The 25920-nt window shown below is 45.4% G+C and overlaps 1 protein-coding gene across 1 annotated transcript in view; it reads left to right on the top strand.

Annotated features, from left to right (window-relative positions):
* LOC309554697 (NXPE family member 3-like) overlaps positions 1 to 25920 on the top strand; it is a gene marked incomplete at its 5' end in the record, with an annotated part of 146005 nt that overhangs the window by 82908 nt on the left and 37177 nt on the right. Inside the window, one exon of the mRNA XM_082256403.1 lies at positions 6605 to 7163. Within this exon, the coding sequence (XP_082112529.1) occupies positions 6605 to 7163 (559 nt within the window). The remainder of the gene's footprint in view (positions 1 to 6604; positions 7164 to 25920) is intronic.

The following is a 25920-nucleotide window of genomic DNA, read 5'->3' as shown; positions in this document are numbered from 1 at the left end:
AAGGACACTGATCAACGGATCTACATAGTAGATCCATGTGATCAGTGTTTTTACAGCGAGGAGAATGACAGGTGGCTTGTTTACACAAGCTGCCTAACATTCTCCCTCTCCCCCGCCGATCGCCGAGTGACCGGCGGACATCGGGTCCGCTGGTCACACGCACGGGGGGGTCCGTGACCGCGCGGGAGCGGGAGCGCGCCTCCGCGGGCGCGCGCTCGCTCCCCAGAGCCTCACAGGCGAGCGACGTAGACCTACGTCACTCTGCCTGTGAGGGGCTGACTGCCGCAGTAAATATACTGTGAGCAGTCGGCAAGCGGTTAATTGGCTCCTGTCTAAATTTGCCGTAGTATGTGTATGTTTGAATGTCAGTTAGGGACCTTAGATTGTAAGCTCCTTGAGGGCAGGGACTGATGTAAATGTACAATATACCTGTTTATGTAAATCACTGCATAAATGGACAGCAATGTAACAAGTACCTGTAATAAATAAAATTCTGGCATGCACCAAACAAAACAAACCCATGATAAATGAAACTAGGTCTGCTTTAAGATGTATATTTTTTGCATATGCATCACACACCTAAATCTCCAATATTCTATGGAGACCAGAAATAAAGATATAAATTATGTATGATTTTTTTATCTCTAATTGGTACCTGAACAACACACAAATCTCTATAAAATACTAATCTGTTACATGACATGTCAGTCATTACGGATAATCCTGACATTGTTATGCCTGGATTGTCTTCCTCATTATTGATGTAGCATTTTGTGTGTATACATAACATTCTTAAAGCTGAACTCCAGGCAAATATAAAAAAAAAAAAAAAATAATTAATGCAGCTCTGAAACTGTTATACATTGTTAAATGTACTGTATTTTTAAATGCAAGCAGTGTACCTGAATTTGACCTGGTATCAGTCTGTTGCAGTCCATGTACAGCAGGGCTGGAGTGTAAGAGAAAGAAGCCACACAAGGAGCATGCCAATAGGGGGAGGGGGAGAGAGAAGAGTAATAAAGAGCTGAGCACATCAATATGGCACTACTTTGTTCTTTAGGGATGTGTCCAGGATGACCTGGGCTCAGAGGACAAGGTCCTACACTGCTCTGCCACTGCAAATGCTACGGTGGACACCATGCCAACATGGGGCAAACAGACACAAGAGGGAAAGCTACTAGGTTTAGGTCTGATCACTGACCTGCATTACGTGGATGCAAGGTACATTACATCTGAGCAGGGCACATTACAAGAGAGTGGGGCACATTATGTGGGAGCAGGGCACATTGCATGGGAACGGGGCACATTACATGAGAGCGAGGCACAATACATGAAACCAGGGCACATTATGTGGGAGCAGGGCACATTACATATGAGCAAGACACATTAAATGGGAACAGGGCACATTACGTGAGAGCGGGGCACATTACATGAAACCAGGGCACATTACATGGGAGCAGGGCACATTACATGGGAGCAGGGCACATTACGTGGGAGCAAGGCACATTACATGGGAGTTAGGCACATTAAGTGGGAGCAGGGCACATTACATGAGAGCAGGGCACATTACATGAGAGCAGGGCACATTACATGAGAGCAGGCCACATTTCATGGGAACAGGCACATTTCATGTGAGCAGGGCACATTACATGGGAGCAGGGCATGTAACATGAGAGCAGGGCACGTAACATGAGAGCAGGGCACATTTCATGGGAGCAGGGCACATTACATGGGAGCAGGGCACGTAACATGAGAGCAGGGCACGTAACATGAGAGCAGGGCACATTTCATGGGAGCAGGGCACATTTCATGGGAGCAGGGCACATTACATGGGAGCAGGGCACATTACATGGGAGCGGGGCACGTAACATGAGAGCAGGGCACATTTCATGAGAGCAGGGCACGTAACATGGGAGCAGGGCACGTAACATGGGAGCAGGGCACGTAACATGAGAGCAGGGCACGTAACATGAGAGCAGGGCACATTACATGAGAGCAGGGCACATTTCATGGGAGCAGGGCACATTTCATGGGAGCAGGGCACATTACAAGGGAGCAGGGCATGTAACATGGAAGCAGGGCACATTACATGAGAGCGGGGAACATTATTTGAGAGTGGGGCACATTATATGGAAGCAGGGCACATTATATGGGAGCAGGGCACATTACATGGGAGCTGGGCACATTGCGTGAGAGCAGGGCACATTATGTGAGAGTGGGGAATGTTACATGGGAGCAGGACACATTACGTGAGAGCAGGGCACATTACATGAAACCAGGGAACATTAGTGTTGCTTTTTCTCTCAGATTTTCGCAACAGCAGTCAGCACTGTCTCCTGACTGCAAGTCTTGCACTCTCACATTGAGATCAAAGCTGTTTTTTGTTTCTTTGTTCTCTAGCAGCAGATGCTTCTTTGGACTTCTCATAAGCTGAGAAGTGATCGAGAGATGTCCCAAAGGCTAAGTCAATAGGAAGACGGACCTCTCCCCCGAACATCAGTCTGAAAGAGGAATATTGGATTCATTCACGGTGCTGATATAGGCATGAACCACTGCAGCAATGTGGTTTCCCCAATGTTGCTTTTTCCCCAGAGGAAGCATCCCCAACATGTTCAGCAAAGTGCGAATAAATCACTCCGGCTGGGGGTCTCCTTATGAGTGCTATGGGGATGTTCTGGCTTTTGGATGTTCAGCAATTCACACAGCCTTTTGACAAGTTTACTCTCAAAGTCGCTGCCCTGATTGGAATGTAAGCATTGAGGTAAGCCATAATGAACAAAGAATTTCTCTACCAAAGGCTTGCCTACTGTGCTGGCTTGCTGGTCTTTGGATGGGAAATCTTGGGCATACCCGTGAAGTGATCAGTCACAACCAGGACATTGCTTTGTCCACCTGAATCGAGTTCAAGACACAAAGTCAATGCACACCAGTTCCATCTGCCCTTGGCTTTGCAGATGGCCCACTGGGGCAGCCTTACCAGGCAGTGTCTTTTTTTGGATGCACAATAGCTTTTAATTTCTGCTCTTGTGGATGGCCAGTATAAGCGATCTGTAACTAGTTTAAAAGTTCTGCCTGCCCCCAGATGCCCATGATCATCGTGAAGAGCTGTCAGCTCTACATGTTGATGCTTCTCAGGAAGGAACGAATGTTGAACACTTTCTAGGTCCCCAGAGGGGCCTTTCCGGTAAGTGACACCATCTTCCAAATGCATTCGTTCCCACTCTCTGTAGACTATTTTGGAGTCTCTGATGGAGCAGTTCAGCAGTATCTGGGGGTCTCGAGCTACTAACGCCTTCTTAATAAGATTACAAAATGCATGAATTAATGGGCAGGTCCACCAAATGTGGAGGAGAGACCCTATCTTGTTCTTACACCTCCAGCAACTGTTGGATATGGTTGGGTTATTTTTTTTTTTCAGCAGAGCTGGCGTGCGGTACCATTGAGTAAGTATTTTGTAGTTATTCTCTTGGACTGCGACGTTCATAGAGCCTTTGTGTGTGACTGTATGAATTCTTTCCTAGCAGAGAGATTGAGCTGTAGTTCTGAATTATGTTTTTAAAGCAGAGTTCCACCCAGTGAACGTTTTTTTTTAATAAAAATACCCCCGGGACAGTCAGGGCTAGTGCATTCCACAATGGCTAGACTCTGATCTGTCCCGGGTTGCACTTACCTGCAAGAAGAAATACTTACCTTGAAAATGTATTGTCCAGCGCTGCCATCTCAGGTGTGGGCAGCTTGAAGCCAGCGCGATCCTCTTCTGTGTCCTCTTCCGTCTTCTTCGGTCCCACGATGCACTGCACCGGCCCCGCCGTCACTTCTGGTGCCGCAGCGTCATCCCTGCACAGCTTCTGGGCATGCCCAGAAGCTGTTTTGCAAGGTATGACGCGCCTACACCGGAACTGACGTCAGGGCCGGTGCAGGCACATTGATTCCTGGGAGCGATGACGTTCAGCTCCCAGGAATCATTGCAAAGCGGAAGTGACGGCGCAGGCCGCGGCCGAGGAAGAAGGAAGTGGATAGTAAGGTAAGTATATTTTCTTCTAAACGAGGTAAGTAAAAAAAAAAAATCCATTTGTTTTTCAGGTGACCCGGAGCGAGAAGATGGAGGTAAGTATAATTTTAGGGTGGAACTCCACTTTAACCACTTCTGAACCGGAAGAATTTCACCCTTAATGACCAGGCCATTTTTTGCGATTTGGCACTGTGTTACTTTAACAATTGCGCAGTCGTGCGACGCTGTACCCAAATAAAATTGATGTCTTTTGGTGGTATTTTATCACTTGTGCGATTTTTTTTATTTTTTGTGCAAAAAAAGAGTGACAATTCTGAAGAAAAAAAAAACAAAAAAACAATATTTTCTACTTTCTGCTATATAACACCCCCCCCCCCCAAAAAAAAATTAAAAAATTAAAAAACAAATTCTTTTAACCTTTTAGGCCAATTTGTATTCTGCTAAATATTTCTGGTTAAAAAAATCCCAATAGGCGTATTTTGATTGGTTTGAGCAAAAGTTATCATGTCTACAAACTAGGGGAAAGATTTATGTTTTTTATTTACTAGTAATGGCGGCGATCAGCGATTTTTAGTGGGACTGCGACATTGCAGCGGACAGATCGGACACCTAACAGACATTTTTGATACTTTTGGGGGGGATCAGAACATTTCTACAGTAATCAGTGCTAAAAATGTGCACTGTTACTGTAATAATAATAAGGGGTTAACTCAGGTGTGATCAAAGGGTTAAGTGTGAGCCTAGGGGGTGTTTTCTAACTGTGGGCGATAGGCTTGTAATATCAACACAGAGACCTGTGTTCCTAAATAGTAAGAACACAGGGGCTCTGTATTGATAGCAGAGAGTACAACAGTCTGCTGTGTTTACAACAGCCGACCACCGTTCTGTCTTCACGGGGAACCATTGCGGGTGCCTGGCGGCAATCGTGGCCGCCGGCCCCCCGCCTCAGCTTTCCTGCTGGTTAGTGGGCACGCGCCTCAGGATTGCTCCCGCAAACCGCTGTACAGGTACGCCGATTCACGGGAACCTGCCGACCTGACACCGTATAACTGTGGCTGGTCGGGATGTGATTAATATGTGTATAATATAAAAATGTATGACATTTTACTTGATGTGTAGTTACTATTGGAGGCATATAGTCCCACAAGTCCTATGTGCTTGATTTTCTCTTTGGTGTTCCAGTTTACGCTGGTGCCATAATCGCTACCGAAGGTTTCCTGTTTTGTGGTGACTCCTTTCTCTAGCAGCATCCTATGGAGCCACCCTTGTATGCAGGCACTAGACTTGTGTCTCCCTACAATGTGTGCATCAATAAAAACACACAGCTCTGTAGTCCAGGATGGCAAGGAGCTGGGCAGGGGTTAAAACTCAAATAGAGTTCCAATTCTTCCCCACTCAATCCAAAAATAAAATACATTTTTTGGCTGGACTTACAAATGAAAACTTTAAGACATATGATGTGGCATTGTAATGTATTCTCATGTTCAGCCAACAGGTGCAGAATTTAGGCTCCTTTTCTAATTTTTAGTATACAAGAGAAATGGCCGCACACCAAGCGATGGCTCACTATGAAAGGCTTTATTGAACAAGGATGCAAGGTACAGCAAAATGGATGGTAGACATGTTTCACATGACTCACAGCGTGAACAAGCACCTTGCACCCTTGTTCAATAAAGCCTTTAATCGTGAGCCATCGCTTGGTGTGCGGCCATTTCTCTTGTATCCTGTTTGCGGTGGTGATCCGTGGTCCTGCACCCATGGCTGGCTGTGAAGTTCCAACTGCCTGAGCGGTGTACATCTCTTTCTCTGTGTCTCATTTTTAGTACCTTCTGTTCTAAAATGCCATGGTGCAGGTCCCATTTTCTGTCTGTTGTGGGGCATTGGCAGCCCATTCAAATAAATAAACGCACGTAAACGTATGATGATACAGCCCGATTAGTCCTAAGTGCAGAAAAGTTAATTCATTTTTTTAACAACAAAAGCTAATGGATGTTAACCCTTGGCATTTCCCTCCATCCACAAAAATGGCTTTAGATACAGTATAAGAAACTTATACTAGCTGCATCAACCATTTGCTTACTGCCGAACATGGTGCAGCTGCTGGTATTTTAATGTGAAGTTTGGCAAACAGGCAGGGGGCAGTAAAACCACAGCTCAACCACCTATCTTTACTGCCCCTTCACCCGTGTAATTGAGGCCTTACTGCACATGTGTGACAGTGCTAGGCCCCACACCAAGCATTAGCCTGAGCATATGAAAGGAAGTTGGGTGAGCCATATGTGCCTCCATGACTGAAAGTACCAGATATTTCCTTTGTTCCCATTGTTGGGCTAAAAGTTGGGATAGTGAAGGAAAGTTGAGTATATGTTGCTGTTTATTTGGCCTACATTGACAAAACACAGGTTTCCTTTAAAATAAAAAGTCCTACCTTATCGATATTGCCTCCTAGTTAAACAATATTCATATCTCTGTTAAATTGGTACAACAGAAACAATTTTGAGTTTATTTGTTAAATGTTTGCTTTACTGTCTCTTTCACATGATTGCCTTGTGTAATTTTTTAAAATTCATTTTTATATTAGTTCTCCTATAGATTTCTATCTATGGATATTTTGGATGAACGCATACTTCTCACCCTCAAGACTTTCAGACTTCCTGCTAACATTAATCAACCCTCTTCAATTCCTTCCACTTCAATTCCTCCCAATTCAATTCCTTCCACTTCAATTCCTCCCACTTCAGTTTCTCCCACATCACCAAAACTGATCGAGCTTTTAAAATATATCAGTTGGCCCGAACCTCCAGTGACTTTGCAGGATTTTTCATTGTCTACCAGTGCAAAGAATTGTGAATACCATTTGCGGAATCCACGGGACATTTACAGGGTTGGAGAGACTTTGGAGGTGGTCATCACAGCTCGTGATCACAATGGTAGACGAAAGGAGTATGGCGGAGACTTTTTCCAGGCCAAGCTGCACTCCGAAGCATTAAAGGCCGGGGTCACTGGTCATGTAATAAACTATGGAAATGGAAGCTACCTGGCCATCTTCCTACTGCCTTGGTCAGGAGAAGCCCAGGTCCACATCCGACTCATCCACTCCAGTGAGGCTGTAGATGTTCTGAAGAAGAAAAGAGAAAGTCACCCAGGAAAGGTAATTCATTAAACTGGTGATCCTATTTATGTTTAAAGCTGATCTTTTCTGCTCATTTTCCTGTGAGTTCTCATCCTTGCAGAAACGAGCTGAATTTACCTGGGTTTAGTTTATGGCGGGTTCGCAGGACATGACTAAAGTTCTTGTGACAAAACTGAGCCCCATTCAATTCAATGGGCGCTGAATGTTAGAAAAACAATATTGATAATTTTCTAAGCCAATAGGCAAGGAATTATCATACAAGTGGCATAGGTGGTAGACACAGAAAATGTACCAAAAAACTAATTCCAGCAATTTTACTAACGCTTTAAAGTAATACTAAGGCTTCATTTTTTTCTTTAAAATAACAAACATGTTATACTTACCTCCTGTGCAGTGGTTTCTCCTCTTCTGAGGTCCCCTGCCAGTGCTCCTTGCCCCTCCCTCCTGCCGAGTGCCCCCATAGCAAGCAGCAGGGGCGTAACTACAGGGGTTGCAGGGGTTGCAATCGCTACAGGGCCCCATGCTCCAGGGGGCCCGGTAGCAAACCAGTGGGTGAACTTCCAGCATCGCAAAGGTCACACTTGCAACCGGACCCTGGCATTGCACCACTGTGGGGAGGCCCCAAGATTGCAGGAAGGGGGCCCACTGCAGAACTTGTGAAAGAATCCTGCTGCGGGACCGTAATAAAAGGCCATGCAACGAGTGTAAAGAGCCCCAGGATTAGTGGGAAGAGCCCTGGGCTTGAAGGTAAGGGCCCCGGCCAGGGGTCTGGGGGGCCCTTCATGGTTTCTTGCATCAGGGCCCTAAAGGTTCTAGTTACGCCTCTGGCAAGCAGGTTGCTATAGGAGCATGTGAATGGACACATGTGTGAATGTGTCCATTCACACATGGAGTGTGGCTCGGCCCCACCCCTGCACTCTCCTCATTGGCTTACTGGCTGTAAGCTGTGTCTCAACCAATGAGGAGGAAGAGACCCAGGAGAGTCGATGGTCTCGTGCACATTGCTGAATCGAGATGGGGCTTAGGATAAATATTAGAGGGGGATGGGGGCTGTTGCACAAAATTGCTGAAGGTAAAAAACATTAAAATGCAAAATATGCCTGGGGGATGCCCCTAAACTGCCTGTGAAGTGGAGCATCTATACAATGTTTACATTGTACTGCAGCAAAACTGATAGTGCCAAAAAAATAAAAAAATTGCTGTTTAAGTTACAAGCATATAATGGCTCCCAGCCACTTACTTGCAAGCAAGCCAAACCAGGCCACATGCCCTCAACAGGGGAAGGAATTGAGTGGGACACTCAAAAAAACAGAACTATGTACAGATTGAGGACAATAAAACTTTTTTCTGAAGAGCTGAAGCAGAAGTCCTTGCTTATAGCAAACTGGATTTGGCTTTGTAGTGGAAACAGTTAAATGCAAACTCCTTTCTTTAGAGCCACAAGAGCAGAGTCCATTTACATAGAATCAGATAGACTAAGCTCTTCAGGTCCCCTCTGATGTCCCCTTTACACAAACACCCAGCTGACTCTCTAGCACAAAAGGGGTGGCAGCAGCCAAAAAGTCTTAAAGATCTCTTGGAAGTTGGAAGCAGGCAGCCAATTGTCACTGGACATTTTGTGAGTACAGATCGTTGAGAGATTTTAGAGACTTTTGGGCTGCTGCCACCCATCTTGTGCAAGAGGGGCTTCCCTTGCAGGTAGCATTACAATGAAGAGTGGCCAGTGGTCATGTCATGAAGGGACTGGAGTTAGATTGTATATTTCTGTATACACCTCTCAGTGATTTAAAGCGAGGACTCCAGCCACTTCTCAGTGAGTCAAGGCAAATCTTGCCAAACATCACTTACAGTCTACACAGCTCAGTACGGACCTGGTGGTCACTTATCATATCTCATAAATCAGGTCAGTCTATCTGGAGTTTGAGCTATAAAGCTTCTAGGCATCCCTTCGCCATTAAAACCAGTGAACAAGGATTGGGGAGAAAGGGTTGTCAAACTTATTTTACACAAATTACAGAAACAAACAGACATGATATATCCCATGTTTTAGGACATCCAATAGAATTCATCCTACTCTATCCTCCTGTTGGAGCTTGTTTGAAATTATCTTCACGTATCAGTGTTTACAAACACCTTTAGAAGGATTGACAGGCCTAACCAAGATTCACCACTTGTGCACCATCAAAGAAGGGCCCCAACTAAGCTAGCAAAAAGAAAACAAATATGACATTTTGAGGACAATCTCCTGTTATTCTAATTATTAGTACTTGTTTCACTATTTATTTTATTAAAGATCTATATATATATATATATATATATATATATATATATATTTGGATTTATATATTTATAGGACTTATACAGTATATCTATACTATATGGATTTAGCAGGGCCATCCTTGGATCAGTGAGGTAGCTTAGCTTCCTCAAGTTTTTTTCTTTTTTTTTACATTCTTTTAGCTACTCTGTTTGGACTCTGGTGCCCCTATTACAGGTCAAGTTATAAACGTGGTGAAATCTGGGCCCAGTCACCATTAGTAAAAAACAAGAAAAAAAAAATCACCATAAATCTCCAGTCTGTTTTGTGACTGCATTGCATAGTAGTAAATTATTATTAGGTTGTGCCTAACTTTCTGTACCCTGTATACCTTGTTTCTCAATAAAAACATTTTATGGAAAAAAAAAAATTATTATTAGGTTGTGATTATATTTGTAAAACCTTGTCTTTATTGATTCACTTACTTTCAGTATATTCAAGGTCATTTTAAATTAGTGTGGTTTTATTGTGTAAAGAGTGTGTCAGAGTGATTGACGTATTACGCCACTCATTTCAGTGAAAGAAGTATAACTCCAGAGCGATTATCAAACTAGATGCTTCTGCGGGGTGCACTACATTTGGGGGCTCGTCCGGGAATCTCTGGTTTATGGGTGACCTTTGTAGACAATGAGCCAATAAATTGAAACTTAGATATGTAAACTATTATATAGTGGTGTGAAAAGGAGAATGGGTGTCCAGAGTTGAGTTTAGCCGTATAAATTCCTGGGGCTGTTTGGTCAGAAGAACTGATTAGTCAAGCTGTAATGGCCCTTGCCCCAGGATAGAGAGTGTCCAAATGTCCATCACAGACCTCAGAACTGATCAGGACAAAGCCCACAAACTGGCACTTTTTGAGTGAAGGAAAGTGATCCACTCAAACTTCAGAGGCTCCAGTTTACAACTGAATGATGAAACGTAGATTCAAGCGAAACAATTGGAACCCGGAGTCAAAAGCAGGGACCCGATACGTTATCCAGAGGCCCTTCTTTGACTACTGCATCAGTCACAGTAGGAGCAGAGTTTTTCACAACTTTAGAAGGGTTTGTGACCAAATGCAACCAAGCCCACGAAATACACTCTGGCACTGGCTACTGGAAATTGACACTCTTTTCTGGGGCACAGTCAGTGCTGAAAGATGAAGAAGAGTTTGAGACCTGGATAGACCAAGCCGTACTGGCCCTTGAAGAATGGGATGTTCCTGAGACACAAAAGAAACAACATATCACTGGAAGTGTGAGGAGGGTTGCTGATGAGGCTAGTAAGATTGTAAAGTTTAGTTAAAGGGTCTGTACGGCACTCCACTATCTAGTCATGCTGCAAGAGGAGTTTGGCCAGACCAATAAAGCCTTGGATTTAATTTATGAATACAAACACCTCTTCCATCATCAAGATAAACTACTGTCTGAACATATTATGCAGCTAAATAAGTTTCTCTATCAAATTATCCTCAAGAAAAGTGATTGAATGCACTGCTTTAGATCAGGGAAAGATGAAACAGATTTTGGGGGGAACTTTGTTCTCCAGTATGGTTAAGACAAAAACCTCTGATAGTGTTCAGACCTTAACCTATCCTGATTTTATCAGGCTAGTATGTTATGAAGAAGCCTTATTGAAGGAGAAAAGCCAGGAATTCAAACCCAAATCTAATAAAGAGAAGGTATTCTCCTGCTCATCACAATTGGATTGTTCCTTGGAAGAGGAAGATAATATAGACAATGAGTCAGCTCTCAAATCAAAGACTGACTAAGGTGCACACTACTTTGTCTGGTTTACATGGTTTAGCCCAGGTGGTACAGACACAAGGTGATATGCAGCAGACACTCCTGCAGGTAGAGACCCAGGCAAATTTACAGAAGTCCTGTCCAGATATGAAACAAGCCATGTCAGCTTTCACTTCTGAAAAGAAAGTCTCAGACCGGACCTGGATTCAAACCAACCACAGCGGGATGGAGATGCTTTAATTGTGGGGAGTTTGGGCACTTTAAGACACAATGCCCAAATGAGAAGCCATCCCAGATCTTCTTTGTGAAGTAAGGAAGTCATTGCAGAAACCTTTGCTCGGAAAGCTGCCAGAAAACTCCAGGCAGCACCAGTGATGAAGCAAACTGGGTGCTCATCTACCAGGAAAAGCTCCAAATCTGAGAAAGTCAAAAAACAGTGTCAAGAGTCTGAGCCCTTAACATGTACCTATTCTCCCATTTCGGAGCAGAAACCTCATGCCCCCTTGTGTATTATCAGCTTCTGTGAGGGTGGGGGCGGTGCACACCCTTTTAGCCCTACAATAGCAGTAAGGACAGACTTTCGACACCTTGGCAATCATTTGATCTCGACCACTCAGGGCCAAATAGAGCACATTACTAATAGGGACTAATATGGACCTAGTGAGAAGGCTTCCCACCATGATAGTGACAGAAGATCACTCCTCAATTAAAGATATTCATCCATACCTACATCAGGCCTATCAGCCAGTTTTAAAGGAACAAAAGAGGGTGCGAGAGGGTAGAAAAGCCAGGGGAGAAGACCAGCTTACAAGCCACTGTTAAGCTAACATGGTACCAGCCAGAGCCCTTTGTAGTACCCAAAGCCAAATCCCGTGGAGAGGACTCAGAGGTAGAACTAGTCCCAGAAGTGATCTTGACAAAGGCCCTACAAAGAAATCAGGGAAGCTCCCTGTTACAGTCCAAAACACTTCAAGTCTCCCAGTAACATTGAAACCCAGAATGCTGTTGGGTCAGGTGCATCCCACCACCCCAGTAGCCCTCAACTGGTCTAGTGGGGGAGCCTCTAAAGAAGTCCCAGAGAAGTTCCTTAGCAACCAAGATCCATCACTTCCTCCTGAGTGGTGAGAGAGAATCAAAGAAAATCTTCAGAATTTGTGAGCAATGTTTTCCAGCAACGACTATGACGTAGGATGTGCTAAAAGTGCCCAATACGTATCCGGCGACAAGAGGACAAGCCATTCTGAGAGAGAGCACAGCGGATCCCATTAAGTGACATGGAAGATTTAAAGAAAGCTGGCAGTCCTTATGCCTCAGCTAAAGTGGTGGTACAAAAAAAAAATGGGACCTTGAGATTGTGTATTGACTATGGTACACTAAATATATGAACAATCCGTGATCAGTACACCACACCAAATTGAAGATACCTTGCAATGTTTGTCAGGGGCCAAGTGGTTTAGTGTACTTGATCTAAAAAGTGGGTAGTACCAGATGCCCATGCTTCCAGAAGACAGAAAAAAAAAAACAGCCTTCACTACTCCAGTGGGATTCTTCAAATTTAATAGGATGTCCCAGAGCCAGTGGGGTGCTCCAGCAAGCTTTTAGCGCCTGATGGAACGCACAGTGGGAGACACAAATCTAGCTGAGGTGTTAGTATATCTCAATTACAGCTTTGTCTTTGGAAAAAATGCTAGAGGAACATGAAAAATAACTGGAGAAGGTTCCGCAGAGACTCTATGAGGAAGGGTTAAATTTGTCCCAAGAAAAGTGCTAGTTTCATGGGACTTGAGTCACCTACCTGGGGCTTGTTGCATCAACAGAAGGGATAGCAACCAATCCTGAGAAATTAAAAGCTGTTACGACCTGGGCCTGACCAACACAGAATTGAGATCTTTCTTGGGATTTTGCTCCTATTACTGGAGATTCGTTGAGGGATTTGCCAGAATTGCTCAACCCCTAAATGAATGACTGAAAGTGGAAGAAGAGAGAGGGATGCAAGAGACAACAAAATTCACAAAAGAAGTCTAAGGTGTCTATACCACATCAATGGACTGAGCAATGTGAGCAGGCTTTTAATCCGTTAAAGGAGAGCTTTACCAACGCCCAAATACTAGCCTACGCAAATCTAAGACTTATGAGTTGCATGTGGATGTCAGCGAAAATGGGTTGGGGTTGGGGTCGGGGGCTGTATCAAGGGATGAAAGGGCACCTGAGACCAGTTGTTATGTTAGTAGAAGTCTCACCCCAGCAGAATAAAACTATCCAACTCATAAATGAGAGTTTCTAGCTCTGAAATAGCCGGAGGTGGACAAATTGAAGGATTATCTCTATGGGGCCAACTTCATAGTCAAGACAGATAATAATCCCCTCACCTATGTTCTTACCATGGCCAAACTGGATGCCACTGGACCTCGATGGCTGCCACCTTATTTGGATTTTGCTTCACCCTGAAATACCGCCCAGGTGTAGGTAATCAAAATATGGATGCCATCTCCTGAAGACCACGTGAAAGAGGAAATTCCTTAGAAGACTGTTTACAGTTAACATCGGAGGGAATACAAGCTTTATGTGAAGGAGTGGAATGCTGAGCCAAGCAGGTCATAGGAGCTGAGGCTTTGGAAATAACTTCCAATGGGATACCGGAACTTTACTGCTACCTCACACAAATCAGAGGGGACGGGTTGCCTCAGTGACCAAGAAAGATCTGTTACAAGATTAGCAGGAATCTGCAATCTAGTACTGAAGGCTTTAAAGGCACAGAAGCTGGACCTGTTGTCAGTAGATGTCCCAAGTAAGGCTAGGGTGCTCCACAGAGAGTGGGAAGGTCCTCAGTTAAGGGAAGGAGTGGCATAACAAAGGGAGCCTTCAACTGGCCAGAGGACCAGTGGCAGTTGCTACTACCTGAAAAACATCAGGAAACAGTACTCAAGACCTTACACAATGAACATGGCCATTTAGGGCCCAACAAACCTTTAAACTTATCCATGATCAATTTTATTGGCCTCGCATGAGAATAGAAGTGGATGGATGCTGTAATTTGTGTTTAAGATTCATGCAGAGGAAGATTTTGCAGAGTAAGGCTATGGGACATTTACAGAGCAAGGGGCCTCTGGAGTTGGTGTGCATTGACTTCCTGTGTCTTGAGCATTGTTTGAGTGGACAGGGCAATGTATTGGTAGTAACTAACCAAGAAAAAGGAAATGGGCTGTATAAGTTATTTACTGGTAGAAAAAAATGTTTTACTATCCAAAGTTAAGATAACAAGGGCAGAGGATTTAATAGATGGAAAGATGAAAAAAATACTGAAGGTCCGTTTTAGGAGACTGTTAGATATTCTGGGCATTAAGAAGTTTAAGACAACTGCTTATCATCCTCAGGGAGACCCCCAAACTGAATGCTTTAACGAAATGCTGCTAGATATGCTTGGGACTGGGGGGCATGGCCGAACCGCGGATGTGAACGCTGCAGGCTCCGCCGCTGATCCTTTCAATCCTCCTGTGTAACACCGCATCCTGCCTTCTACTTACCCGCCGTCGGTGCCTTGTGTCCCCTGGAGTGCGGTGGCTGCCCAGTGAGTCCTTTTAGTCCCTCAAAGAGATGTCAAAACGGGGAAAAGAGGGGAAGCCTGCTCAGACCGGGCCCGCCCAAGATGGTGGCGCCCCACAGCGCTCCGCTCAGAAGGCTACTTATCTTGAGGCAGCACAGAAGCTATTTGCAAAGCCTGCTTCACGGGACCCCAACTACATTCTGGGCTGCATCAGTCCGGTTCCCCTGGGTCGCAATCTGATACAGATGACACCGTCTCGCTGGGGTATCTGTCCCACCAGTTTGCTGATTTGGAGGCTGCTAATGTGGACCAGGCCCCGAGGCAGTCTTCTCCAGCACCAGACTCAGAGCCCACGCTGCAAGATATCATGGCCACAGTGACCACTTGTACCACCTCGATTACTGCCCTGACAGCGGAATTAAAGGGGGTTAAAGCTGAGATATCCTTTATGCGCCATGATATGCAGAAACTAAGAGAGCGGACGGCTGCAGTGGAGGGCAGGGTGAGCTCCTTGGAGGATGACATGGTGCCTTTGCAGAGGGAAGTGAAACATACTGCCCTGCTCTCGGCTCAGCAGGCTGCACGTTTGGATGACCTGGAAAATAGAATGAGAAGGAGTAACATCAGAGCCATAGGTATCCCAGATCGGGCAGAGGCAAAAACCCTGTGGCATTCATCGAGAACTGGTTGACCTCTACTTTTGGGCAAGAATCCTTTACTGCCATGTTTTCGGTGGAACGTGCCCATCGGGTGCCTATGCGACCTCTCCCTCCAGGTGCTCCCCCACGTACTTTCATCTTTAAGCTCCTCAATTATAAAGATAGAGACATTATTCTTACTAAAGCTAGGAGCATGCAGGGGAAGCTGAAAATTGATAATTCCAGGATCTCCCTGTTCCCGGATTACTCTGCGGAGGTGCAAAAGCAAAGGGCGAAATTTATGGAGGTGAAACGGCGATTGCGGGACCTGAATATTCAATATGCTATGCTCTACCCTTCCAAGCTCCGGGTTGTGGCCCGGGATGAGGTGTTTTTCTTCGATAAACCTTCTGCTGCTGTTCAGTGGCTGGATGCTAACGGTGGGGCCTTGAGGGTGGCTGCTTCTCCTAGGCGGGGGGTCCTGTGAAGATTGTTCTTACTTGCTGGAACTGTTGGACTCCATCTGGCCAGATCTGGGGTTGCCCTGATTTCCTATCGTTTAGAAGCTTTGATGTTACACACTTTTTTCCTGTTTTGGCTGGAGCTGCTCAGTTGCAACTATGGTTGGTACCCCTCACATGGTTGCTGGTTTTGAGGAGACTGTTATGGCAACTGTGGTCTCTCTTCGGTTTTCCCCTATTTGTCCTGATTGGACATACCCCATTGACTTGCCCTTTTCCCCACACGTGGCAGACGTGTTTCCCCTTCCTCTTTCTTCACCCCCCTTGTTCTGTCTGGACCAGGGGAGGACTGGGCCAGGGGGCAGGGGGGCAATTGCCCCCTGGGCCGCTCTGATGCCCTGTAAAAAGGCTGCACCGCTTCTGCCACAGACATGTCTAAAGGATTCCTGGTGAATAGAAGTAAAAAGCCCCTGCCGCTGACCTACTGAGTGGGGGTGGAAGACAAGGGCAAAGCGCAAGACTCCCCCCCCCCCCGTAAACTGTGTCTGAGAAGAGGCCAGTTCCATGCTCCATTCAAGACTCTTCTGCCCCGGCCAGCCCTAACTGGGCTGTCCCAGCGCCCCCCCCCCCCACTTCCCCCTGCTGGCCTGGTCAGGAATCCAGATTCAGCCGGTATGTCGAGAGTATCTGGAGCAGAGCTTTAGCTTGCAATGGGGGTCAGGAGGAGGAGTGGGAAAGTGGGAGGGGGCCTGAGTCGCTGCACCATGGGTCCCTGATTTGTACTTGCCCCCTGGGCCGAAAGTTGCCAGTCTGCCCCTGGTCTGGACTACGGTTCTGCTACTATTTTCACTGAATGCCATATATTATTCCACTGCATTTATGGTGACCTGTTTTGTTACTTATCCGGATGCCTTTCTTGTACGTTGGTACTGCAACTGTCCTGTATGTGGCCGGAGAGGGAGCCTGTTTTTGAGTTATATGTGGCTGGGGTGTACTTGTGGGGTAATATGGGATTGCTCTGCCTGGGTGCCCTGTGCTGTTTTCTTGGCTGCTGTACCTGATGCGCCATTTCTTTTTGTACTACGCACATGGCTGACACTGTATGTATAATGTCTTGGAATGTGCGAGGCCTCGGTAACCCCGGTCAAGAAGACATCGGTCCTCCGTAACATCAAAAGACTGCAGGCAGATATTGTTTGTTTACAGGAGACTCATTTGCCTCCATCTTCCGTCCCAAGTCTTGCTCCTAGTATGTTTAGCCATCAGTTTCATTCTGTATACTCCAACTATTCAAGAGGGGTCTGTATATTAATTAGGAAGGGTGTGCGGTTTACATGCTCACATTCTGTAATTGATCCTGAGGGCCAGTTTATTGTTTTGTCCTGCCAGGTAGCGGGTCTAACTTGTATATTGGTGGCGTTATATGTACCTCCCCCTTATTCTGCGGGGGTGCTTAAACTTATTGTTCCCCATATTGCACAACTCCCTGATGTGCCCCTGCTGATGTTGGGGGACTATAATGCTGTTCTTGATACTACCTGGGATCTGCTTTCCCCTCACTCCAGTGGACCTACTGCAGTCGGGGGGGCTACACACTTTGCTCAGCTGGTGGGTGAACTTGGACTGACGGATGTGTGGAGGATGAGTCACCCTGCTGTACGAAAGTTTTCTTGCTTCTCGGCATCTCATTCAGGATTGTCTAGGGGCTGGGCAATGGTTCGCTGCTACCTTTGGTGGTCGCGGCAGATTATGAGCCGCGGTTGGTGTCTGATCACTCGACGCTCTGGATCCGTCTGTCCCTTCCTTTTAGTAGGGAAGGGGGTGGTGTGGGACGCGGCTAAGGCGTTTATGAGGGGTAAGTTCATACGCACTGTTAACAGTATTAAGACTGCTACCAAGGCTTGGGAGAATACCGTGTTTGAAAGAGGTAACTAGGGCAGAGGGAGCGTATGTTGATGCCCCTTCAGAGGATACTCAGAGGTCGTGGCTGGCCGCCCAGTCTATGGCCAAATCAGTTTCGGTCCAAAAAGCTGAAAACCAGCGCTTCTTCTTGCAGCATAGGTATTTCGAGGAGGGTGAGAACACGGGACATATGTTGGCCCTGCTGGTTCGCTCACAGCAACCTGCGGCCTTTATACCCACGATTAAGGATCCTCAGGGGGTGCTCTGGCATGCCACGTCCGACATAGGGAGAGTGTTGGGCGAGTTTTATATGGATCTCTACTCCTCCAAAATATTGGCTGATTCCCGAGAGATCGAGGGCTTTTTGGCTACCTGTGTCTGCCTCTGATGTGGCCATGCTCGGGGCTCCTCTTACGGAAGATGAGATCTATGACGCCTTAAAACCTGGTAAATATCCGGGGGCGGATGGTATCCCCTCGGAGGTTTACGGTCGATACGCTGAACAATTAGTGCCTATATTACTACGTGTCTATAATGAAGCGTTTTTGACTGGCCGCCTCCCTGCTTCCATGTCTGAAGCGATTGTTGTCTTGCTGCTGAAGCTAGACAAGGATCCACTGCTGGCGGATTCGTATAGACCTATTTCTCTGCTCACGGCAGATGTTAAAATTTTAGCTAAGATACTGGCCACCAGGCTATCATCTGTTGTCCATAAGATTATCCATAGGGATCAGTCGGGTTTTATACTGACCAGATCAACGGCACTTAATCTCCGCCGGCTGTTCCTGAACCTTCAGATCCCGGTGGATAATCCTGGTAATCGAGCGATCTTTTCGCTTGATGCCGCCAATGCATTCGACAGTGTCGAATGGGTGTACCTGTGGGAGGTCCTGAGACGGTTTGGTGTGGGCGAGAATTTTCTGAACTGGGTACGGGTATTATATGCTGCCCCCACGGCCAGACTGAGAGTGAACGGGGAACTTTCTGGGCCCTTCTGTCTGCACAGGGGGACTAGACAGGGTTGCCCGCTTTCTCCGTTGCTGTTTGCCATGGCACTGGAGCCTTTAGCGGCGCATATTCTGGCTTCACCTGGGATAGTGGGGTTCAGAAGGGGCTCATATGAAGATGTGGTCTCACTCTATGCGGACGACACGTTGCTTTACCTGGGTGACATGCGAGAGTCCTTGCAGGCAGTGATGTCTCTCATAAATTACTTTGGGTCCCTGTCAGGATTTTCCATAAATTGGGATAAATCAGTCTTGATGCCTCTGGATCCCGTCACTCATCCTCTTCCTGGCTGTGCATCTTCGGTGCGAGTGGTTGACTCATTTAAATATTTAGGGATCCGTGTGTCCCCTGACCCTGCCCAATATCTCGAGCTGAAGTTGGTACCTCTGCTGCAAAGGTTTTGCTCTAAATGTACGAGTTGGTGCAAGCTTCCTTTATCGGTGGCTGGGCGAGTCAATTTGATCAAGATGGTCTGGGCTCCTCAACTCCTGTATGTCCTGCATAACTCTCCGGTGTGGATACCCCGGAGGTGGTTTTATAGGATAGACTCCCAGTTTCGTGAGCTAATATGGTGTAAGAAGGTGGGTAGGATTAAGCTTACTACTCTCCAGCTAAGCAAGGATTGTGGTGGGCTGGCAGTTCCTAACCCTAGAGTGTATTTTCTGGCCTCTCAGGTTCAGCACATGGGGGGCTGGGGGCTCCCAGACCTCTTGGATCCCATTGGGTCCCTTTTGGTCCCTCCTGACTCTCCTCACCCGGTGCTTGTCCATCTCGAAGCAGGGTTTTACGATTTGGAGTCGAAATTGCTGATGATCTCCCTGATTCGCATGGTCTGGCGCTGTGTCGAGGGGATGCTGCAGATCAGGGGTTACCTTCCCCAGACTCTGATCTGGCATAACCACAATTTTTCTGAATTATTTAGTTTGGAGGGAGCTGAGGGCTGGGTGGCCCATGGCTTATACTTTATGGCACAATTGTTTCGAGCCCGTGTGATGAAATCCTTTCAGGATATACAGAGGGAATTTGATGTTCCTAGGCACTGCTTCTTTAGGTATCTAGAGTTAAGGCATGTGGTTACAGCCCAGGCAAGATTATCTACCTTACAGCCTGATGCTTGTTAGGGGAGGTATTCCAGGCATCGGATAAAAAGGGTATGATATCCCAGGTGTATGCAGTCCTCTTGGGTTCCTTACAGGACCCTGCGTCCCTCCCGGCCCAGGCTAGGTGGGAGGGGGATCTTGGACCCATAGATGGGGAAATGTGGGAATTGTGCCTCTCCTCGATCCCTCTGTCAGTGTCGGCCTCACATAAGATCTCTCACCTGTTTCTGTTCCATAGGGCGTATAGAACACCGGTACAACTGTTTCGTTGGGGCCGCAGGTCTACCCCTCTATGTCCAAAATGTGACAGGGACCAAGGTACACTTATACACATGTTGTGGAGATGCCCCAAATTGTTTTGCTACTGGGTGGAGGTGATTGACACAATATCTAGAGTGTACAATTTTCAGTTGCTGAGGGATCCTGTGGTTTATCTGCTTGGTGCTCTGGAGGTGGACACTCTGACCCCGAATGCCCATGTGGCTGTCCTAAGATTGCTATATATTGCCCGTAAACTTATCGCTAGATTTTGGATCTCCTCCAGGGTACCGAGCAGGGGCCAGTGGATTGCAGGGAAAAACTGACGTACCAACATTGAAAGGCTCCCAAGAAATTTGCTTCACTCTGGCAGCCCTGGCTGGATGGCCCGGCCTTGGCTCCACCACAACAGGTCATGAACAGGTTGCTCTTAGGGTAGGGTGCCGTTGTCCTGATGGCCTGATATGCAGTGTTATACCCTCTTTTTCTTTTCTCCCTTTTTTATTTCTCTTCTCTACGTTCTCCCCCTTATCTCGCTCTTTTATTCCTCCCTCCCCCCTCTTCTTTTCTTTTTCTCTCTACCCCCTCCCTCCTTCTTCCTCTCCCTATGTTCTCTGCCAACGTTCTTCCTTTCTTGAATTTTGTACTTCAGGTGGGTCATTGATAGCATACGGAGGTATGTGTCATATGGTTATGTGTGCATGATTCTGATGATACTGTGAGTGGATAATTGCTTGTTTTCTCTTATGATTTTCTTATGCACATGTTCGGTAGTTTACTAAGGCTACATTCACACCTGAGCGTAGCGTTTTTCGCGCGTTTTTTACCGCGATTTTACCGTGATTTTTGCGGCGATTTTTACCGCGATTTTACCGCGATTTTTACCGCGATTTTTGTGCAGGCGTTTTTAGATTCAATAGAGATCAATGGAAAACGCCTGTAATCTGCCCAAAAAGAAGCTCATGTACTTTTTTGAGCGTTGGGCGTTTTGTATACAGCTTCAAAACGCTCAGATGTGAACAGGGGCCATTGAAATGAATAGGATTTGTCTTGTTGGGCGTTTTGAGAGCTGATCCTAGAGCAGAAAAACGCCCCAAAAACGCCCCAAAACGCCTACATGTGAACGGAGCCTAAGGTACACTATACGCCTGAGTACTGTAATTTGTACACAACAAAACAAAAACATTTTTGATGATAAGTGTTTTATTTTTGTAATGATTCCACCACTGTCCTTGTTACTGGTGGTGTTTTCTGCTGGTGTTATTTATACAGTGTACTGTTTATACTCAATAAATAATATATTTTATTGAAAAAAAAAAAAAGATATGCTTGGGACTCTCGCTACAGAGAAGAAACAGCACTGGAGTAGATACATCCCTGCAATAGTTCATGGCTATAATAGTACAGAGAAGGAAAACACAGGATTTTCCCCATATCTTCTGACGTTTGGAAGGAAAGCACAGTTACTGTTGGATTTGGCCTTTGACACCTCATTAGATAGAACTTTGGTAGTATTACACAAAGGAAAAGAGAAGCCTATGAGAAAGCTTTGAGAGCGTTGGGCGATCGTAGAGTATAAATTCAAGACTTAGAACCAGGTGACCAAGTGTTATTAAGAAATTTGGGCCTGCCTGGCAAACACAAACATGCTGATATATGAAAGTCACAACCATTCATGTTATGTAGAAAGCTACTGGGAATACCTGCTTACCAAATTCACCCAGAGGGTACAACCAGTATGACATCTAAACCATCTGCTGCCGATTACCGATACAGTGTGGATACTTATGCCACAAGCCAATGATCTCTCTTTACTGACATCCCGAAAACCATGACCACAGCATAATCAATGGGAAGCCATATCAAGCTCTGAAAGTGAGGAGACCCACTTGGATTGGTTGTGGCCGTCGATATCAGAAGAGACTGATACATTCCCTCTCACATAAGGAACAGATCCAGCAGCCTCCACTTCTGATAGGCCTGAGGATATGTCTATTGACGAACCAGTAGATTATCCTACGAACACTACACACTCAGAGTCCGGACAGTCTGATAGATGCCCCATCCTCAGGTGAAAAAGAAGAGGACAGTCTATGCCCCTCTAATGCAAATTTTACTAGAGATGAGACAATACCTACAGAGCATTCCATACTCTCTAGTAAAAGGACAATACAACCTTCAAGGAAATAATTATAAGGCAGACAGCCTACTGGCTAAACATACCCACACTCTGACACACCATATGGTGTGTCCCTACCTAAGCCAACAACCCACAGACAGAACCGCTTTGACCCGGATGAAGATTGGTGGGGGGTTCCTCTGTAGGCAACTAAGAGGTACCAGGATTACTGGTATCTTTTATGTTTAATAGCTATATATTACAAAAAAAAAAAGTATGTATGTGTGTGTGTGTGGGTGTATATATATATATATATATATATATATATATATATATATATATAATGTGTGTATATATATATATATATATATATATATATACACAGTATCTCACAAAAGTGAGTACACCCCTCACATTTTTGTAAATATTTTATTATATCTTTTCATGTAACAACACTAAAGAAATGACACTTTGCTACAATGTAAAGTAGTGAGTGTACAGCTTGTATAACAGTGTAAATTTTCTGTCCCCTCAAAATAACTCAACATACAGCCATTAATGTCTAAACCACAGGCAAAAAAAGTGAGTACACCCCTAAGTGAAAATGTCCAAATTAGGCCCAAAGTGTCAATATTTTGTGTGGCCACCATTATTTTCCAGCAGTACCTTAACCCTCTTGGGCATGGAGTTCACCAGAGCTTCACAGGTTACCACTGGAGTCCTCTTCCACTCCTCCATGACGACATCACGGAGCTGGTGGATGTTAGAGACCTTGCGCTCCTCCACCTTCCGTTTGAGAATGTCCCACAGATGCTCAACAGGGTTTAGGTCTAGAGACATGCTTGGCCAGTCAATCACCTTTACCCTCAGCTTCTTTAGCAAGGCAGTGGACGTCTTGGAGGTGTCTTTGCAGTCTTTATCATGTTGAAATACTGCCCTGCGGCCCAGTCTCCACAGGGAGAGGATCATGCTCTGCTTCAGTATGTCACATTACAATTTGGCATTCATGGTTCCCTCAATGAACTGTAGCTCCCCAGTGTCAGCAGCACTCATGCAGCTCAGACCATGACACTCCCACTACCATGCTTCACTGTAGGCAAGACACACTTGTCTTTGTACTCCTCACCTGGTTGCCGCCACACACACTTGACACCATCTGAACCAAAAGTTTATCTTAGTTTTATCAGACCACAGGACATGGTTCTAGTAATATCGTCCTTAGTCTGCTTGTCTTCAGCAAACTGCTTGCGGGCTTTCTTGTGCATCTTCTTTAGAAGAGGCTTCCTTCTGGGACGACAGCCATGCAGACCAATTTGATGCAGTGTGTGGCGTATGGTCTAAACACTGACAGGCTGACCCCCCCACCCCTTCAACCTCTGCAGCAATGCTGGCAGAAATCATATGTCTATTTACCAAAGACAACCTCTGGATATGACGCTCAGCACGTGCACTCAACTTCCTTTGGTCGACCATGGTGAGGCCTGTTCTGAGGGGAACCTGTCCTGGTAAACCACTGTACAGTCTTGGCCACCGCGCTGCAGCTCAGTTTCAGGGTCTTGGCAATCTTCTTAAAGCCTAGGCCAGCTTTATGTATAGCAACAATTCTTTTTTTAGATCCTCAGAGAGTTTTTTGCCATGAGGTGCCATGTTGAACTTCCAGTAACCAGTATGAGAGAGTGAGAGCAATAACACCAAATTTAACACACCTGCTCCCCATTCACACATGGGACCTTAACAGGTAACAAGTCACGTGACACCAGGAGGGAAAATAGCTAATTGCCCAATTTGGACAATTTCACTTAGGGGTGTACTCACATTTGTTGCTGGCGGTTAAGACATTAATGGCTGTGTGTTGAGTTATTTTGAGGGGACAGCAAATTTACACTGTTATACAAGCTGTACACTCACTACTTTACATTGTAGCAAACTGTCATTTCTTCAGTGTTGTCACATGAAAAGATAGAATAAAATATTTACAAAAATGTGAGGGGGTGTATGTGTGTGTGTGTGTGTATATATATATATATATATATATATATATATATATATATATATATATAAACTCTATATTTACAAAAATATTGGCACCCCTGTATTTCTTTTAGAAAATACACCACTTCGTCCAAAAAATTGTTGTAATTACATATGTTTAGGCATTCTCATGTTTATTTCTTTTGTTTGCATTTGTGTAGCACAAAAAAGTGGAGAAACAAAAGCCAAATCTGACACATTCTACGCAAAACTCCAAAAACGGACTGCACAAAATTATTGGCACCTTCTCAAAATTGTAAAAAAATAATTGCATTCCAAGTTTGTGATGCTCCTGTAATTTGTAATTACTGTATTTTCTGGCGTGTAAGACTACTTTTGAACCTCAAAAAAATCCCCCAAAAATGGGGGGTCGTCTTATACGCCGAGTATAATATCTCCAAGATAACCTGAGTATAAGTATTACCGGTAGATGTAATCTCTCAAGACGCTGGCTGTGTGGAAATCCTGTACCGTATACTGTATGTACAGTAGCTTCGGTTACATACAGTGTACCGCGCTGAGCCAATCAGGGAGAGCAATGTATTCTATTATTGAATGCAAAGCCTGCTCGGATTGGCGGAGTAACATCAGCCCGCCTCTCTGACTCTGCCAATCCGAGCAGGCTTTGCATTCAATAATAGAATACATCGCTCACTGTGATTGGCTCAGCGCGGTATACTGTATGTAGCCGAAGCTACGGTAAATACGGTATACCGGTACAGGATTCCCACACAGCCAGCGTCTTGAGATTACATCTACTGGTAATACTTATACTTAGGGTACCTTGGAGATATTATGAGAGATTACATGTATTAGAGTACTAGGGTACCTTGGAAACAGTGGCGTACCTAGAGCATTTGGCACCCGGGGCGGATCCTATATCTGGCACCCCCGACTTTAAAATGTAAAAACACCCACAAAAAAATGTAATGTTTTCAAGAATATTTTTTGCACAAATTTCACAGCCCCCCATCACAGTGCCCCTTGCGGTCTGCCCTCCGTCTCTCTAATCACAGTTCCCCCTTTTGCACTCTCTGCCTCCCCTGCACAGTCCTACCTTCAGCATAGATAGATAGCTAATATTAGCAATGTGTTTAAGTTTGAGTAAGAGATTGTAGACTTGCTAAAGGAGATATTCAGAGACTACAGACATGATACAGGAGATGGTCAGAGACTGAGGACATGATACAGTAGATGATCAGAGATTGAAGACATGATACAGGAGATGGTCAGAGACTACAGACATGATACAGGAGATGGTCAGAGACTGAGGACATGATACAGGAGATGGTCAGAGACTACAGACATGATACAGGAGATGGTCAGAGACTGCAGACATGATACAGGAGATGGTCAGAGACTACAGTCATGATACAAGAGATGGTCAGAGACTACAGTCATGATACAAGAGATGGTCAGAGGCTGCAGACAGGATACAGTAGATGGTCAGAGACTGCAGACATGATAAAGTAGATGGTTAGAGACTGAGGTCATGATACAGTAGATGGTCAGAGACTGCAGACGTGATACAGGAGATGGTCAGAGACTGCAGACGTGATACAGAAGATGGCCAGAGACTGCAGACATGATACGGGAGATGCTCAGAGACTGCAGACATGATACAGGAGATGGTCAGCGACTGAGGACATGATACAGTAGATGATCAGAGATTGAAG

The sequence above is a fragment of the Pelophylax lessonae genome, assembly GCF_965119305.1.
Source record: "Pelophylax lessonae genome assembly, chromosome: 4".
In the NCBI taxonomy this organism is placed as follows: Eukaryota; Metazoa; Chordata; class Amphibia; order Anura; family Ranidae; genus Pelophylax; species Pelophylax lessonae.
Note: the sequence above shows the minus strand (reverse complement) of the source record. Positions and strands in the feature narration are given on the sequence as shown.